The sequence below is a fragment of the Syngnathoides biaculeatus genome, chromosome 14 (genome assembly GCF_019802595.1).
Source record: "Syngnathoides biaculeatus isolate LvHL_M chromosome 14, ASM1980259v1, whole genome shotgun sequence".
Classification (NCBI taxonomy): Eukaryota; Metazoa; Chordata; class Actinopteri; order Syngnathiformes; family Syngnathidae; genus Syngnathoides; species Syngnathoides biaculeatus.
This window is the reverse complement of record NC_084653.1, coordinates 530,514-550,122: the sequence shown is the minus strand read 5'-3', so window position 1 is coordinate 550,122 and position 19,609 is coordinate 530,514. Positions and strand designations below refer to the sequence as shown.

The 19,609-nt window shown below is 45.3% G+C and overlaps 1 protein-coding gene across 8 annotated transcripts in view; it reads left to right on the top strand.

The window, feature by feature from the left end:
- Positions 1–17,435, top strand: part of rab3gap1 (RAB3 GTPase activating protein subunit 1) — a 230,181-nt gene extending 212,746 nt beyond the window's left edge. For 7 of the 8 annotated variants that reach the window (XM_061841834.1, XM_061841830.1, XM_061841832.1 and 4 more), the window contains 2 exons: positions 7,376–7,478; positions 16,595–17,435. In XM_061841834.1, coding sequence (XP_061697818.1) covers positions 7,376–7,478; positions 16,595–16,831 — 340 coding nt within the window. In that variant the 3' untranslated portion in view covers positions 16,832–17,435. Of the gene's footprint in view, positions 1–1,677; positions 1,853–7,375; positions 7,479–16,594 lie in introns of all 8 variants that reach the window. The other variant, XR_009798163.1, reaches the window with a different exon arrangement.
- Positions 17,436–19,609: the final 2,174 nt, after the last annotated feature.

Sequence of the window (19,609 nt, the reverse complement as noted above, 5' to 3'; positions counted from 1 at the left end):
TCTAAAAACAAAAATCCAGAAATACTATGTATGATTTTTTTTAAAACTATTTATTTGTATGATACAGCTGCAAATAAGTATTTGAGCATCTGTCCATCAGCTAGAATTCTGACCCTCGAAGACACTTCCACTCCATGTATTATCCTGAATCAGATGCACCTGTGTCAAGTCGTTAGCTGTATTAAGACACCTTTCCACCCCATACAATCAGCAAGACTCGAACTTGTAACATGGCCAAGACCAAATACCTGTCCAAAGACACCAGAGAAAAAAATTCTTCAACTCTACACGGCTGGAAATGGCAACAGAAAATTTGCCAAGCAGCTCGTTTAAAAAAAAAAGAGGTCACTGTTGGGGGAATTATTACAAAATGGAAGAAGCCAAACATGCCGGTCAATATCACCTAGTGGGTTCTCAATGATCCTTAGAAAGGTGAGGAATCAGCTCAGGACTACACGACAGGACTTGGTCTATGACCTGAAAAGAGCTGGGACCACAGTTTACAAAGTGACTGTTGGCAATACACTAAGACGTCATGGTTTGAAATCATGCATGGCACGGAAGGTTCCCCTGCTTAAACCAGCACATCAAGGCCCATCTTAAGTTTCCCAATGACCATTGGATGGAACAGAGGAGTCATGGTAGAATGTTTTCTGGTCAGATGAGACAAAAATTGAACTTTTTGGTCATAATTTCACTCACCGTGTTTGGAGGAAGACAAATGATGAGTTCCATCCCAAGAACACCATCCCTACTGTGAAGCATGGGGGTGGTAGCATCATGCTTTGGGGGTATTTTTCTGCACATGGAACAGGACGACTGCACTCCTTTCCGGGCAAGCTTTGCAAATCTGCAACAGGTTTAATATAATAGAAAATTTCAAGTCCAGAGTATCATTTTCTGAAAGTATCAGATTTTTCTCTGAGCAAAATTTTATTTGGTCCAGAGAGGGTTTTTAGGAGAGGATGATTGTGGGCATGTATTGTGAGATTGGGGAACAACCTCTTTCCCCCAGTCAGAGCATTGAAGATGGGTCGTGGGTGGGTCTTCAACATGACATCGATCCGGAGCACACAGCCAGGAAAACCAAAGAGTGGCTCCGTAAGAAGCATATCAAGGTTCTGGCGTGCCGTGGCCTCGCCAGTCTCCAGACCTAATTCCAATAGAAAGTCTTTGGAGAGAGCTGAAACTCGATGTTTCTCAGCGACAGCCCAGAAACCTGTCTGATCTAGAGAAGATCTGTGTGGAGGAGTAGGCCAAAATCCCTCCTGCAGTGTGTGCAAACTTGGTGAACAACTCTTTAACGCTTTAATTGCAAACAAAGATTACTGTACCAAATATTAACATTGGTTTACTCAGTTGTTCAAATAGTTATTTGCAGCTGTATCACACAAATAAATTGTTAAAAAATCATACATTGTGATTTCTGGATTCTTCTTTTTAGATTATCTCTCACAGTGGACATGCATCTACGATGTAAATTTCAGACCCCTCCATGATTTCTAAGTAGGAGAACTTGCAATATAGAAGGGTGTTCAAATACTTATTTTCTTCACTGTACAACATACAGAAATTTTGTGAAGATTGTGATTAGTTCCTCTATAGTTGCAGTTGCCACCCACTACCAGTGGGTGTTGCTCATGTCTCTGACGTTATTTCATATGTCTTATGTCGCAGAGGTGTCTCAACCAAAACCCCCCCACAACATCCAGAGGCTTGAGGAACTCCGGGCGAATCCTGGGCCTTGTCATCGAGGAGCTTTTTAACCACCTCTGTGACCTCAACCCCAGAGATCGAAGAGTCTGCCTCAGAGACCCCCAACTCGGTTTCCTCATGGGAAGCCATGTCTGTGGTATTGATAGTTTTGAAGTTTTCATCCCAATCACTCAGAACATCCCGAGTCAAAGTTAGCAGTCCGCCATCTCCACTATATATTGTGTTGATGCTGCACTGCTTCCCCCTTCTGAGACTCCTCGAAACCATCCAGAAGTAGTTCTCCATGGCATCACCGATGTACTTCCACACCCGGGTTTTTGCCTCAGCAACCACCACAGCGGCATTGCACTTAAGCAGCCGGTAGCCATTAGCAGCCTAAGGAGTCCCACAAGCCAAAATGGCTTCAACTTGATGGTATCCCTCATCGCTGATGTCCACCAACAGGTTCAGGGATTGCCGCTATGACAAGCACAGACTTCCTTATGACCACAGCTCCAGTTAGGTGCTTTGAAAAGCGAGGCGGGGAACATGGTTCAGTCAGACTCATTGTCCCCCGCCACCAGATGTGGGTGAAGTTCTGCCGGAGATGGGAGTTGAAACTCCTTTTGAAAGGGGATTCTCCTAGACGTTCCCAGCAGACCCTAACAATACATTTGGGCCTGCCATGTTGGATTGGCATCTTCCCCCACCATCAGAGCCAACTCACCACCAGGTGTGATCAGTTGAGAGCTTCACTATGCTCTTCATTCAAGTCTCCAAGACATCCGGTTGCAAATCCGATGACACGATCACATTCAATCATCGAACAGCGACAGAGAGTGCAAGTGTACCCTTATGCTTGAACATAGTGTTGGTTCTGGAGAATCCGTGGTGAGTACAGAAGTCCAATAATATAATACCACTAGAGTTCTGATTGGAGGGGCTTTTCCTCACAATCAACCCCTTACAGGTCTCACTTTCATTGCCCATGTCAGTGTTGAAATCCTCCAGGAGAACGATGGTGTTCTTCAGTCGGTGCGGGAGGCCTCCTAGGGTGGGTACTCTTAAGTGCTGTTTGGTACATGGGCATAAACAACAGTCAGGAACTGTCATCCCACCCAAATAAGTATACCCACACCTGCCCGGCACCTCTCACTATGGACAGAGTTGAAGAGTGGAAAAGTTTCCAACCCCTCTCAACAGGACTGGTACAAGAGCCCAAGCCATGTGTGGAGGCGAGCCTGACTATACCTAGTCGAACTTCTCGACCTCACACACCAGCTCAGGCTCCTTCCCTGCCAGTCAGGTGAGATTCCACGTCAAAAGAGCCAGTTTCTGTAGTTGGGGAATTGGATCAGCAAGGTCCCCGCCTTCAGCTATTACCCAGCTCACACAGCACCTGATCCCTATGGGCCCTCCCACAGGTAGTGAGCCCATGGGAAGGAGGACCCACATTAACCCTTTGGGTTGTTCCTGGCCTCGCTCCAGAGGGAGGGGTTAGTTTACCTGCTACCTGCGTCTGGGTAAGGGAGACCTAGCTCCATTATTTTTACTCGTCATAGGGGTTATGAAGCCATCCTATCTCTGGTCCCTTACCTAGGACCTGTTTGCTATGGAGGATCATTGGATCACTTTTTCTAATTTCATTTTTCGTACTTTTGCAATTAAGTTTTGATCACTAAAACCCACTAGGAATGACAAATGACAATGTTCCTCTCAGTCTTTGTGAAACTCTGATCAATACAGATTCTTATACTCGTACCATACTTGTTAATAGATGTTATACTTGTTCATGTGATTATATGACTCAGATTGCATATTTTAGGTGCAGATGATACCCTATTCCTCGAGGAAGGCTCTTTTCGTTGACAGGATCGGAGCACCAAGCTATGAAAAAGTACGTGGAGGAGTCGCTGGCGGCGGGTCTCATCTGACCATCATTGTCGCCTGCTGGAGCGGGATTTTTCTTCGTCAAGAAGGACACCTCGTTACCGCCCTGTATTGATTATCGGGGACTTAACAACATTACCATCAAGAATAGGTACCCTTTTCCCCTAATCGCCACCGCATTCGAGTTGGTACAAGGGGCCTGGATCTTCACCAAATTGGATCTGCGGAATGCGTACCATCTGGTACGCATCAGAGAGGGGAACGAGTGGAAGACTGTCTTTATCACACCAACAGGGCACTACGAGTACCTGGTGATGCTGTTTGGCCTGACTCATGCGCCAGCGGTTTTTCTGAATTTTATTAATGACGTGCTACGGGAGCGACTTAACAAGAATGTGTTCGTCTTCCTCGACGACATTTTGATTTATTTTCCAGACGAAGCTTCCCACATCGAGCATGTCAGGAAGGTGCTGCAGCACCTACTACGACATAACTTATATGTCAAGATGGAGAAGTGCGAGTTTCACCGGCCTTCATTACATTTGCATTCCTGGGATTCATCTTCGCCGAGGGGGAGATTCGCATGGATCCCAGTAAGATCAACTCCGTTCTCCAATGGCCCACCCCCACCAATCGCAGGGAGGTGCAGAGGTTCATTGGATTCACTAATTTCTACCGCAAGTTTATCAGGAACTTCAGTTCCGTAGCTGCCTCCTTGCACGCCCTCACTTCACCCCACAATTCATTCGAGTGGGATGAGACCTGCCAGGAGGCCTTTGACAGACTTAGGTCAAGTTTCACCAGAGCTCCAGTCCTCATCATGAAAGATCTGGAGAGACAGTTTGTGGTGGAAGTTGATGCATTGGACTCAGGAATGGGAGCAGTACTCTTCCAGAGGTGTGCGAAGGATGGGAGACTTCACCCGTGCGCCTTCCTATCTAAGTGACTGACTCCTGCAGAACAAAACTATGACGTGGGGGATCGCGAATTATTGGCAGTCAAGACGGCACTGGAAAAGTAGAGGCACTGGCTGGAGGGATCGCAAGTGCCGTTCCTGGTCCTTACTAATCACAAGAATTTGGAGTACCTGAGGACCGCCAAGAGATTGAATGCTCGTCAGGCCAGGTGGGCACTTTTCTTTACTCGCTTCCGTTTCACTCTGTCCTTTCGACCAGGCTTGAAGTACGGCAAACCGGACGCACTATCCCGGATCCATGAAGGAGAGCGAACGGAAGCCGTGAGTGTCCCCATACTCCCAGAGACCTGCTGTGTGTCCGGGTTTCACTTAGGAGATCAAGACACGGGTAAAGAATCCCCTAAGGGACTCTCCCGGTCCAGCTGAATGTCCTTCCGATCGTCTGTTCATGGTACCCTCGCGATGGGGAGACGTCATCGATTGGGCCCACACGTGCAAGACCGTCTGCCATCCCGGCATAGTAAAGACCCGCTCAGTAATCGAACAACAGTTTTGGTGGCCAAACCTGGGAAGGGACGGGAAGGAGTATGTCAATGTGTGCCTGACCTGCTTGGCTAATAAGACCTCTTGCCTGCGACCAATAGGTGAGCTGTGCCCACTACCAATTCTCTCTTGCCCTTGGTCGCACATCTCTCTAGACTTCGTTACGGGTCTACCCTGTTCCCGGAGGAACACGGTGGTATTCTCAGTTATCGATCAGTTTTCCAAGATGGTCCACTTTGTACCAGTTCCTAAGATTCCGTCCGCCAAGCAGACTGCTCAGCTCCTGCAAGATAAGGTAATACACTATCATGGTCTCCCAGTGGACGTAGTGTCGGACAGAGGACCACAATTCGTGTCTCGATTCTGGAAGGAGTTCCGCTCTCTCATCGGGGCGAAAGTAAGCCTTACGTCAGGCCATCACTCGGAGTCCAATGGTCAAACGGAAAGAATAAATCAGGATCTGGAGACTGGTATACGCTGTCTGGCATCACATGATCACAGCACTTGGAGCCAGTACCTCGGATGGGTGGAATATGCCCGTAACTCGGTGCCTTCCACTTCCACAGGTATGGCTCCGTTCCACATCGTTCATGGGTACCTGCCGGCCCCAGCCCTGGCTGTGCAGGTCCCCTGCACACCTGCGTTGATTAGGAGGCACACACCTGCGCCTCATCTGCGATAATGAACCCCAGTACTTATAGGACCCAGCGGATGGTCTGGCTTTGCCAGATAGTTGCCACCCATGCCTTGTTCCAGCACTTCCTTGTTCCTGATTCTGAATTCCGGTGTAACTGACCTCTGACTGACCTCTCGGCTTACAACCTTCGAACGAATAAAGATCTTCCTTTAACTGCCTTCCTGCTTACCGAGTCGTGCATTTGGGTCCACACTAAAGTTCTGGTTATGACAGGAAGAAACTGATGGCCAGAGGTTCTACTTCAGGATTTTCTGGTACACAGCAGAATTAATTGTTCCATCAATCACAGCAAGTTGTCTTGGTCCTGGGGCAGCAAAGCAGCCACAGACCATCACACTGCCACCACCATGCTTTATTGTTGTCATAATGATCTTTTTATCAAATACTGTACCATTTTTACGCCAGATGTAACAGGCTGCACACCTTCCAAAATGTTCAATTCTTGACTCGTCAGTCCACAGAATTTTTCTCCTAAATTCTTGAGGATCATCTCAATTTTTCTGCCCAAATGTGAGACAAGGCTTTGTATTCTTTGCTCACAGTAGGGATTTTCACCTGGAAACTCTCCCATGGATGCCATTTTTGGCCAGTGTTTTTCTTATGTTAGAGTCATGAACACTGATCTTAACTAAGGCCAACGAGGCCTTCAGGGCTTTAGATGTTCAAGTTTTTTTTATGACCTACTGGATGAGTTGTTGTCGCACTCTTGGAGTAATTTTAGTTTTAGCCCTCTTTCACTCCTGGGAAGGTTTGCCACTGTTCTCCATTTGTGGTTCTCTGGAGCCCCAAAGCATTGGAAATGGCTTTGTAACCTTTTCCAGATTGATCTATTTCAATTTCAACTTTTTTTCACATTTCTTTTTGAATTTTTTTGGATTGTGGCATGATGCATTGGTTGTTCAGATCTTGTAGCCTACTTCACTTTCTGTGACATTCTATTTCTGATTTTTTGATTCAATAAGTATGGTGGGTAAACAGGTTTGGGTGTTGCTTCTGAAATTGAACTCACCTTTCCCAAGTTTGTGCTTAGTCATGGAGACTTTGAGATTTACCAAGGGAGAGGGGTTAATTACTTTTTCACAGAGGGTCAGAAAGGTTTGGATTTTTTTTTTTGCCTTAATAGATTTTAATTTTCATTTTGAAAATCTGCATTTTTTGTTTCCTTGGGTTGTCTCTAAGTGATCCTAAATTTGGTTTGATGATTTAAAACCTTTGTATGATGTGCAACAAAAAAAAAACAGAAGGGGCAAAATAGTTCACAACACTGTACAAACAACCATTCGCACACACACGTGCACACGCATAATTTAGTGACTCCAATTAATACATGTTTTTTGGATATGGGAGGAAACTGGCGTGCCGTGAGAAAACCCATGCAGGCACTGAGAGAACATGAAAACTGCACAGAGGCGGGGCCGGATTTGAAACCTGATTCTTAGAACTGTGAGGCTGACACTCTAACCAGTCGCACCACTGTGACGCCCCCATATAAACAAACAACCATTTATGTCACAAAATACATTTATGTGATGGAAGATATTTTTGAGCAATTGGGGGCATTGCTGAATCAGTAAAGCATTTTTGCAGTTTCATCACTTGACCAGTTCATCACATAAGTTTCCTTTCATTTTCAGTTTTCTCAAATCCCTGCTGGAAGGGCCTGAAGTTGAGGTGAGAGGAGCTGGTCAGGGAAGGGTTGGTGGCATCATCCACAGGCTGTTTATGAATGTGGAAGAGGTAAGTATCGGCATAGACGTATGTGTGTGTGTCTGTGTGTGTGTGTGTGTGGGGGGGAGTGCTTGTGTGTGTGATAAAGTTAAGGAAAGCGAGAGGGAGAAAGTGAGGGAAAAAGTTAGTGAGAATGTTAGCAAGAGTGTATGAGATGGATGGGGGATCCATAAGTGGATTTAAAGTGGAACTGGATTTTTTATTTTGTTTTTTTTCTTTTTAAAATTTTTTGGGATTAATTTCTTGACCCCTCCTTGGACCTATATCTCATCATGGTGGAGGAATTTTTGTGTCCCGATGATCCAAGGAGCTAAGATGTCTGTGGCCTCACACCCCTTGCAGGGTCATTCATGGCAAACCGATCCTAGGTGAGGGACCAGCCAAGGCATGGCTTTAAGACCCATGTAATGAATGAAATAATTGGATGTAGGTCTCCATTGCCTGGATGTGGGTCACAGACCTATGCACCAAAGGAGGTGGGGCTCGAAGGCGAGTGCCTGTTGGCCTGCACCTGTGGGGCCTGGCCGGGCACAGCCTGAAAGGGTATCATGGGTCCCCCTTCCCATGAACTTACCACCTGTGGGAGGGGCCATAGCGTTCAGGTGCGGAGTAAGCTGGGTGGTGGCTGAAGGCGGGGATCTTGTTGATCCAATCTCCAGTTACAGAAACTGGCTCTAGGGACATGAAACTTCACCTCTCTGGCAGAGAAGGAGTCCGACCTGGTGTGTGATTTGAAGAAGTTCCGGCTAGATATAGTCAGGCTCAACTCCACTCACGGCTTGGGCTCTGATACTAGTACTCTTTAGAGTGGTTGGACTCTTTTCCACTCTGGAGTCTCCCTCGGCGCCTGTACATTGGGCTTCACCGTGGTGGACGAGATGGTAGCCACCCTCTGCCTTCTATTTGACTGTGATTTGTGCTTTTGACCAGCCATCAATCATGAGTACCCACCCTTTTTGAGTCCTTGGAGGAGGTGCTGGAAAGCGATTCCACTGAGGGCTCCCTCGTTTTGCTGAGGGGCTTCAATGCTCATGTGGGCAATGCCAGCGAGAGAAGGAAGGGCATGATTGAAACGAACGCCCTTACCCCACCCCCCGATCAGATCCCAAGTGGTGTTCTGTTATTGGACTTTAGATTGTCCATCACGAACACCATGTTCAAGCACAAGAATGCCCTCGAGCATTTGGGACCAAGTCACTGGAGGTTGTCATTTGATGATTGACTATATGGACATGTCATCGGCTTGAGGGCCACAGGTCTTGAACACTTGGGTGAAGAGAGGGGTGGAGCTGTCAACTGATTACCACCTGGTGATACGTTGGCTCCAATGGCTCCAATTTATACAAGATGGCGCCTACCAGTGTGGCAGCATTCTCCCTGGTACTGTTTACGTTTGTGTTTTTCAGTCGTCTCGGGACTCTAGTACACAACAAACGACTTGCTAACAATCAGAGAGTTTTCTTCTGTGTGTGTTTTTTTTTTTTTTTTTTTTTTTTGACACTCGCCAATTTGCTGAATCTTTTTCCGGAGTTACTTGTCGGGGCTCTCAACAAAGCTTTGTGTCAATGGCGTTGGAGGTGCAGACCGCGTCTCGGAGCTAACACAGAAACCGAAAATTGGTGGAATATGTTTTCTATATCAATGAGAAATGATGCACGGATGTTACACAGCTCAGCAAATATTGCAGCCTGCTTTTGGTGTCATCGTTCTTGAACTGGCAGCCGTTTTACTCACCGCATGAATTCGCCTCTTTCATTCTCGTAGCTGTTTATATTCCACCTCAAGCAAGCATGAACGCAGCACTGCTAATGCTGGCCGAGCATGTAAACAGGGCTGAGAAAAAACACCCAGATTCACCGCTCATTATCCTGGGAGATTTTAACACAGCTAACCTGAACCACGAACTTCCTAAATATAAGCAACACGTAGAATGTCCGACGAGGGAAAGTAACACTCATGACCATTGTTATACTTCCATTAAAAACGCTCCCCTAGGCTCCTCTGATCACTGCTTACTCTATTTAATGCCAAAAACAGACAAGAGCGTCACAGGTCCCCAGCTGGACCCACTCCAGTTTGCCTGGTGAGCTAACAGGTCTACGGAAGATGCCGTCGATATGGGTCTGCACTTCATCTTTGAACATCTCGAAAGGGAAGGAACCTATGAGAGGATCTTGTTCGTGGACATTAGCTCTGCGCTGAACACCATCATCCCTGACCTCCTTTCCTCCAAACTTCTCCAGCTCAGCGTCTCGTGTTCCATCTTCCTGATAGGCAGGAAACAGCAGGTGAGGCTGGGGAACACCACCTTATCCATGCGCACTATCAGCACCGGGCACCCCAAGGTTGTGTCATCTCCCCTCTGCTCTTCACACACAAACGACTGCACCTAGAGGAACCCGATTGACACACTCCTGAAGTTCGCAGAGGAGACCACAGTCATCGGCTTCATCAAAGACAGCAACGTGTCTGCGTATCAACAGGAAGTGACATAGACTAGAGCTTTGATCTGGCCAACACCACCTGCCATTGAACACTAAAGACTGGAGAGATGATTATGGCCTTCAGGAGGCTTCCTTCACCACATCTACCTCTGACACTGTCCAACTGTCTTGTGTCAACCATCAAGACCTTCAAGTTCTTGGGAATTACAGTCTCACAGGACCTGAAGTGGGAGATGAACATCAACTCTATCCTCAAATAAGCCCAGCAGAGGATGTACAACTTGCAGATTTTGAGGAAGCACGGTCTGTCACAAGTGCTGGTGAGACAGTTCTACACAGCGGTCATCCAATCAGTACTGTGTACCTCCATCACATTGTGGTTGGGGGCTGCCACAAAAAAGGACAAATTCCGACTGCAACAGACAATCAAACCCGCTGAACGCATTGTCAGCACCACTCTACTCACGAATGTTAGACTTGCACGTCACTCGAATTCGGTCCAGAGCAGGCAGGATCCTCTCGGACCCTACACATCCTGGCCACAAGCTCTTCCAGCTTCTTGCATATAGTAGTCGCTACCAATCAATGCAAGTCAAAACTAGCAGACATTCAACAAGTTTTTTCCCTTTGGCAATTAAGTCATTAAATTATTGATCATACAATTTTCTGCCCTGTGCCATTGTTGGGACCCACCCTCATATCTTGCTGATGAATCAGTATTAGTATTAGTAATAATTTCTGTGGACTATCGCACTACTTGTCACTTTGAAAATCTCGCTTGCACAATCGTCATTGCACTGGTCTATAATGGGGTGGCATGGTGGCTCAGCTGGAAAGCCTTGGCCTCACAGTTCTGAGGTGCCGGGTTCAATCCCGGACCTGCATGTGTGGAGTTTGCATATCCTCCCCGTGCCTGCATGGGTTTTCCCCGGGCACTCCGGTTTCCTCCCACATTCAAAAAACATGCAACATTAATTGGACACTCGAAATTGCAAGTTATTGTGATTATGAGTTTGGCTGATTATCTCGATGTGCCCTGCGATTGGCTGGCAACATGTATAGGGTGTACCCTGCCTCCTGCCTGTTGACATTTGGGATGGGCTCCAGCACTCCCGCGACCCTCATGTGGATAAGCAGCTAAGAAATTGATTGGATGGATTGATGGATAGATGAATGGTCTATGATGGGAAATGCGAATGGGTCAGCGTACTCTGTATAAGCTTAACATAATGTGGGGCATAGCTGAAAGTCTCTTGCTCTTTGTTTTTTTTAGTTTGTTTGTTCTTTGTTCTGAATTTCATACCAGGGTGGCACCGACAACCAGAGACACATTCCTTGTGTGTTTTTACACGCTTGGCTGGTAAAGCTGATGCTGATTCTGATGGGGAAAGAAGATGCTGGTCTGACCTGGGAGGCCCAAATTTATTGTGAGGGTCTGCTGGGAACGGCTCGCAGAATTCCCTTTCAAAAGGAGTTTCAACTCCCACCTCCAACAGAACTTCACTCACATCTCGGGAGTGGTGGGGGACATTGAGTTTGACAGAACCATGTTCCATGTCCCTATTTTCGAAGGCAGCCATTCAGAGCTGTGGTCATAAGGTAGTCGGTGCCTGACATGGCAGCAATCCCCGAACCCTTTGGTGGACAGCACCGGTGAGGAATGGCATCTTTTTTTCTGTCTGTCTGTCGGTTTGGTGATGCCATGGAAAACGACTAATAGAGGAGATTCTTCCCCACCCTCCAGTGTCTCATGAGGGTAAAGTAGTCCACCACCAACACTGTATCGTGGAGATGGGCCGCCGGTTACCTCAACTTGAGATGTTGTGAATCAGTAAGGAGAATACTTTGAAGACTTCCCCTAAGGCTGCACTTTGAGACGGACTCTGTTCATTTTTATAGACAGAATTTCTCAGCACAACCAAGCAATAGAGGAGGTCCGGTTTGGTGGCCTCAGTTTTGCATCCCTCCTTTTTGCAGATGATGTGGTTCTGTTGGCATCATCAAGCCGAGATCTCTCACTCTCACTGGAGGATTTCGCAACTGAGTGTGAAGCGGCTGGTATGAGAATCAGCATCTCTAAGTCAGAGACCATGGTCCTCAGTCGGAAAAGGGTGCAGTGCCCTCTCCAGATCAGGGTTGAGATCCTTCGCCAATTGAAGGATTGGATCAAATATAATGGGGTCTGGTTCACAAGTGAGGGAAGAATGGAACCAGATGCAGGTTGATCTGTGCAGCATCTGTAGGCATGCAGAATTTGTATCAGTCTGTTGTGGTAAAGGCAAAGCTTTCTATTTACCCCTCAATTTATGAAACTTCCTCCTCTCACCTATGGTCGCAACCTGTGGGTCATGATCAAAATAAGATCTCGAATACAAGCAGCAACTTTCCTCTGCAGGGTGCCCATGCTCTCCCTAACAGATAGGGTGAAAGCTAGGTCATCCGGGAAGGGCTCAGAGTATACCCGCTGCTCCTCTGCATTTAGACGAGCCAGATGAGTTTGCCCAGGCATTTGTTTCGAATGCCTCCTGGATGCCTCCCTGTTGAGCTGTTCCAGGCACATCTCACCAGGAGGAGACCCCAGGGACGTGGCGGATGCTGGAGAGACTCACACACTCAACTAGACCCTGAAGTGGTCAACAGTCAGTTGCAAGGGATGACCAAGCTTCTCACCTCATCTGTAAGGGAGAGCCCAGACACCCTGTGGAGGAAACTAATTTCAGCTGCTTGTATCTGGGATCTTGTTCTTTCAACCATGACCCAGAGCTCAAGTAGATAATGTTGTTAGCCCCACAGTAGTGTTTAAGCCAATTGTGATTCAGGTTCCTAAGGCTAGCTTCAATGTTAGGTGCTCTGGCCCTAGGCATACACATTACAGTGGGTGTGTTTTTAAACCTGATGTTGTGATTGATTATGTCACCTACGACTAAAATGCAGAAGCCTATAGACTGAATAGGAATGGGACTTCATCTGCTTTGCATCTAAACAGGCTCGCCATGGTCAGCTAGCCATAGGGCTCAAGCTAAAAGGACAAGTAGGGTCAGCTACAACCTACGAGACCAGGTGTGCCTGTCACAGCAACAGTTCCACAAATAATAAGTCTGTGGAATAACTAGCACCTGAGGACCATAGTCAGTGTGATGTAAAAGTGTGGTTGAAGCTAGTAGCCTCGAAAAGGCAGCTACCCCACGTTCAAAAACTCAAAAGAGTCTCAAAAAAGTTACAAATAAAATGTAAAATTATAGGTAAACAAAGAATAAGCTTGAAAACGTCATCTCTCTGACACGCACAACCTCCCTTGACTGCATTTTTCTGCAGACCTATGCAGTTTTTGGAACAAATGAAAAATACCTGTCTGGCATTGTTGTGGCTAGTTTTGCCTTGTGGAAAAGAAGCTACAGTAAAGAAAATAAGTATTTGAATACCTTGCTATATTGCAACTTCTCCCATGTAGAAATCATGGAGGGGTCTGAAATTTTCATCGTAGGTGCATGTTCACTGTGAGGGAGGTAATCTAAAAAGAAACATCCAGAAATTACAATGTATGATATTTTTTTTTAACGATTTGTGTGATACAGCTGCAAATAAGTATTTGAACACTTGTCTATCAGCTAGAATTCTGACCCTCGAAGAACTGTTTGGCCGCCTTTAAAAGTCCACCTCCACTCCATGTGTTATCCTGAATCAGATGCACCTGTGTGAGGTCATTAGCTGCAGAAAGACACCTATTCACCCCATACAATCAGTAAGACTCAAACTTGTAACATGGCCAAGACCAAAGAGCTGTCCAAAGACACTAGAGACAAAATTGTACAACTCCACACGGGCTGGAAAGAGCTATGGAGAAATTGCCAAGCTTGGTGAAAAAAGGTTTGCTGTTGGAGCAATCATTAGAAAATGAAAGAAGTTAAACATGATGGTCAATCTTAATCAGAGTGGAGCCCCATGCAAGATACCACCTCGTGGGGTCTCAATGATCCTTTGAAAGATGAGGAATCAGCCCAGGACGACACGACAGGACTTGGTCAATGACCTGAAAAGAGCTGGGACCACGATTTCCAAGGTGACTGTTGGTAATACACTAACACGTCATGGTTTGAAATCATGGATGGCACGGAAGGTTCCCCTGCTTAAACCAGCACATGTCAAGGCCCGTCATAAGTTTGCCAATGACCATTTGCCATTGACCATTTGGATGATACAGAGAAGTCATGGGAGAAGGTTTTGTGGTCAGATGATGGAACAAATGGAACTTTTTGGTCATAATTCCACGAACCGTGTTTGGAGGAAGACGAATGCTGAGTTCCATCCCAAGAACACCATCCCTACTGTGAAGCGTGGGGGTGGTAGCATCATGCTTTGGGGGTGCATTTCTACACATGGTACAGGACAACTGCACTGTATTAAGGAGAGGATGACCGGGGCCATGTATTGGGAGATTTTGGGGAACACCCTCTTTCCCTCAGTCAGAGCATTGAAGATGGGTCGTGGCTGGGTCTTTCAACATGACAATGACCTGAAGCACACAGCCAGGAAAACCAAGGAGTTTGTCCGGAAGAAGCATATCAAGGTTCTGGCGTGTCGTGGCCTCGCCAGTCTCCAGACCTAATTCCAATACAAAGTCTTTGGAGAGAGCTGAAACTCTGTTTCTCAGCGACAGCCCAGAAACCTGTCTGATCAAGAGAAGATCTGTGTGGAGGAGTGGGCCAGAATCCCTCCTGCAGTGTGTGCAAACCTGGTGAACAACTTCAGGATACACTTGACCTATGTAATTACAATCAAAGGCTGCCGTACCAAATATTAACATTAGTTTTCTCAGGTGTTCAAATACTTACTTGCAGCTGTATCACACAAATAAATAATGGAAAAATCGTACATTGTGATTTCTGAAATGTTCTTTTTAGATTATCTCTCTTACAGTGGACATGCACCTACGATGAAAATTTCCTCCATGATTTCAAAGTGGGAGAACTTGCGAAATAGCAGGGTGTTCAAATACTTGTTTTCTTCACTGTATATCGGATTAGACAAATTTTGGGGATTGTGGAAATTGCTCATTAATTGAGGCCGATTGATATTTTTTTAGTTGCAAACCTGAGTTAGCTCTGACCCTGACACAAGACATTTTGGATCTGCAACATTGGAGGCTAAAAACGAGATTTGTCCAAATGTGGAAAAAAAATCATATCTCTATCAATCCATTTTCTTAGCCGCTTATCCAAATGAGTGTCGCAGGAGTGCTGGAGCCTATCCCAGCTGTCAATGGGCAGGAGGCAAGGTACACCCTGAACTGGCTGCCAGCCAATCAGAGGACACATAGAGACAAACAGCCGCACTCACAATTACACCTCGGGGAAATTTAGAGTGTCCAATTAATGTTGCATGTTTTTAGGATGTGGGAGGAAACTGGAATGCCCGGGAAAACCCACGCAGGCACAGGAAGGAGTTTAAATTGTTCTCCCACGGAGTAGATGGGAAGAGAAATGGAGTAGGGATTATTTTAAAGGAAGAGCTGGCTAAGAATGTCTTGGAGGTGAAAAGAGTATCAGATCGAGTGATGAGATTGAAATTTGAAATTGAGGGTGTTATGGATATTGTGGTTAGCGGCTATGCCCAACAGGTAGGATGTGACCTAGAGTTGAAAGAGAAATTCTGGAAGGAACTAGATGAAGTAGATCTGAGCATCCCAGACAGAGAGCGAGTTGTGATTGGTCCAAATTGTAATGGACATGTTGGTGAAGGAAACAGAGGCGATGAAGAAGTGATGGGTAAGTACGGCATTCAGCAAAGGACCTTTGAGGAGCAGATGGTGGTGGACTTCGCAAAAAGGATGGAAATGGCTGTTGTGAACACTTAATACCAAAAGAGACAGGAACATAGAGTGACCTACAAGAGCGGAGGTAGGAGCACGCAGGTGGAATATATTTTGTGCAGACAATGTAATCTGAAGGAGGTTACAGATTGTAAAATAGTGGTGAGAGCGAGTGTAGCTACACAGCATAGGATGGTGGTGTGTAGTATTACTCCGGTAGCGGGTAGGAAGATTAAGAAGACAAAGGTAGAGCAGAGAATCAGGTGGTGGAAGTTGAGAAAGGGAGAATGTTGTGTGGCCTTTTGGAAAGAGGTGAGACAGTCTCTAGTTGAACAGGAAGAGCTCCCGGAAGACTGGAATACTCCTACCAAGGTACTCTGAGAGGCAGGCAGGAGAGTACTTGGAGTGCCTTCTGGAAAGGGGAGAAGGAGACTTGGTGTTGGAACCCCAAAATAGAGGAAATCATCTAAGGAAAGAGATTGGTAAAGAAGACGTGGAACACTGAGAGGACTGGGGAGAGGCGAAAGGAGTACATTGGTAGAGGTGGCAAAGGCTAAACAAGAGGCATATGACGTCAGGTTGGACACGAAAGAAGGAGAAAAGGATCTCTACAAGTTGGGCTGACAGAGGGATAGAGATGGGAAGGATGGTGCAGCAGGTAAGGGTGATTAAGGATAGAGATGGAAATGTGTTGACTGGAGCCAGTAGTGTGCTAAATAGATGGAAAGAGTACTTTTCAAATGTATCTTCTTTGGATTTACATAGAGATTAAATTGTAATTATTTCATCAGAGAAGTTCAGTGCTCGAGTGCAAATATCAATGTAAAAAGAGTACTTCGTTTTTTAATTCCTCATTTTTTGTGTCCCCATAGACTGTCATCCTGGATCAGGAAACTGGACTGAGAATGGAAGAAGGAAGGAAGCAGACTGAAGGAGACAGCAAGACTCAAGACTTCCCTTCGCCAGCAGGCCGGGAGATTTTGTTGCGTACATGTATCCCTCGACCAGCACCGTATTCCAAGGCTCTGCCTCAACGGCTTTTCTGTGTTTTGACTCGAGACGAATTTAGACTTGTTGGGGCCTTTTCCTCTGACACATCTTTCTTTTAATCCCTCAAACTACAACATTACAATGACACTTGAGCTTCATATCTTTAAAATGGAAGTGATTACATTCATGCATTACATTAAATAATTCACATTATTTTATTTTAGACCATGGCCACCTGTCAATCACTTTATTTTCTTTTTATGCATTTGTTACTTGTGAATGTTGTATTGCAAATAACTGTAGCTACCATACCAAATGATCTTTGGGTGAGCCAAAAACCTGAAAATAGTTTGTGTTGAAAATAGGGAATACAATGCACATACATTATGCATTGCTGTCGAGTCGTGGGGTTCACCGGAGCAGGAGCAAAATCACAAATGAACTAGAACGACATTCTGACTAGTGTAGACAATTTGGATTTCAATACTTATAGTTTGCAGGAAGTTTAATTCATAAATTCTCAACCTTCTCTATCTGTATAATTACGTCAGTTTCTTGTAAAATCTTCCATTTATATGTTTTTCAAGCTTTTTGTCTGGATTCACATCAACATTGAATTGATCTCTGTAGACAAGTGTGTAATCCTGCATCATCATGACTACTTTAGTGTAAGTTTAAAAATGTGCTGCAAATAAAAAAAATAAAAAGTTTCAACCACAGATACCACCAACACAGTATATTTTTCAACTGTTTTTTTTCCTCATTTTCTTATACATCAGCGCCTCTCTGGTTTAGAATACTTTGACAAGCGGTGACTCACCTGAGTTCTTTGCTCATTCAAAATTAGGAACTCAGCAACTGACTCAATGGTCATTACTCTAAACTTCTATTAAGACTTTACTCATTACTTGTGCACTTATTCCCTCTCAAAAGGTCCCTGAAATAATATTTTCCCTTATGAGTTAATGTTATCCTAATATGGACAACAAAGCTACAATATAAATGCCCCACTTTTTTAACTGAATGTTGGATAGTCAAATAAGACTTGGTTGTTTAAAAAATAGTGTGAAAATTTAATCATAAAATAAAGGTTGAAAATACAAATCTATTTCCAAAACGTAAATAAGTAAACACAAAAGGTACACATGCACAAACTACCTAAGCTAAGGGCCCCAAAAAATGTGAAAATAGCCAGCAAACAAAAGAGATTCAAACCCCGATGTCGCTACATCGCTACACTACACTAACGGTAGTGTTTCAAACAGCAGGAGCGAAAAAAGTCGAGGGTTGTGTCCACTTGTCCAGTGTCAGCAAAAGCCTCACAGTCCAATTAGTTGCGAAGCTCTCGTCCTCGTCCTTGTCTTCGTTGTCGTAAAACACAGGGGTCGGGAGCTTGCATAACTTGTCGCTAGTGTCCGACCAAAATCTCATGCATCCGATAGCCTCTGTATGAGCAGCTAACTCAACCACGTTACAGCGTAATTTGAGCAGTCCACTCAAAAGACACACTATCACTAGTGACTTTTCAACAGTCCTTGTCAAATATTTTATTTTAATTTTAATAAATGTCTGCTATTAACTTTCGTCTTTCCTTCATCCAACTGCGAGTCCTTCACACTCTTTCCTCCCGCTCCTCTCTCTCTCTCTCGAACATTGTCTCTCAACTCTTCACTTCCTCAAACAAAAGTATTTCCTTTTCACAAATTAATAATAATAATATTTCAATACAAATCCCTCCAAAAGAAAATAAATTCAGCATATACCTTGATAAATACTCCACCACTTTGTTTAAAGAAACCCAAAAACCAAATTACTACTCTATTTATTTAAACTTTTAACTCTAGAAATTTTTAACCAGTTTACATACACTTTTTGGTTTCATCTGATTTCCCAAGATACCGCAAAAGCACTTTAATCTCCTTAGATACATTTTCTTCTCCAATTGAAGTGTGGTCTTCTTCATGTGATAAGAGCTTTAGATTTTTTTTTTTCTTTTAACCTTCCCAATTCCTCTATGGTACTTCTTTTCCTGTGGCCTGGTATTCCTCTGAACCTCAGGAGCGCAAAGGAAGGTATGGTTGAAAAGGGATAAATAATGAAAAAAAATAAAGCAAACAAAATGAGGCAGAGGAAAAGTTATCATGTTTGGGTGCACACAGTTGAACTGGTGGCGAACTGAGCTCTGGAACTCAGTAAGGTGCCAACGAGGCCTGTAGTTGCTCATTTCAGCTATGTCAGCCGGTCGTGGTCCAGAAAGGTGATTGGAGCTGCATAGCCAGATTCTACGATCGAAAAACGTTGCTGGCTTGGCTTGGGGCAGGCACTCGCCACATGCTGTGCTATGGATAACAAAGGAAGGGGGAAAGACTTGGCTGAGGCAGACCTCCGTCTTTATAACTATTCCTCTACTTGCTCCCAGTTTTCACTGCAGATCACAATGTCTTCTGAAAACATCATGGTCCATGGGGATTCCAGTCTAACGTAATCTGTCAACCACTCCATCACTGCAAACAGGAGGGGGCTCAGGACTGATCCCTCATGCAGTGCAAGCTCCACCTTAAACTGCTGTCACCCCACAACACACCTCACGACTGTTCTGCTGCCCTCATACATACATGCATCCATTTTCTTAGCTGCTTATCCTCACAAGGGTCGCAGGGAGTGCTTGACTCTATCCCAGCTGGCAACGGGCAGGAGGCGGGGTACACTCTGAAGTGGTTGCCAGCCAATCGCAGGGCACGTCGAGACAAACAGCCACACTCACAATCACACCTAGGGGCAATTTAGAGTGTTCAATGTTGCATGTTTTTGGAATGTGGGAAGAAAACCGGAGTGCAAGAGGAAACCCATGCAGGCATGGAGAGAACAACTCCACACAGTCGGGTCCGGTATTGAAC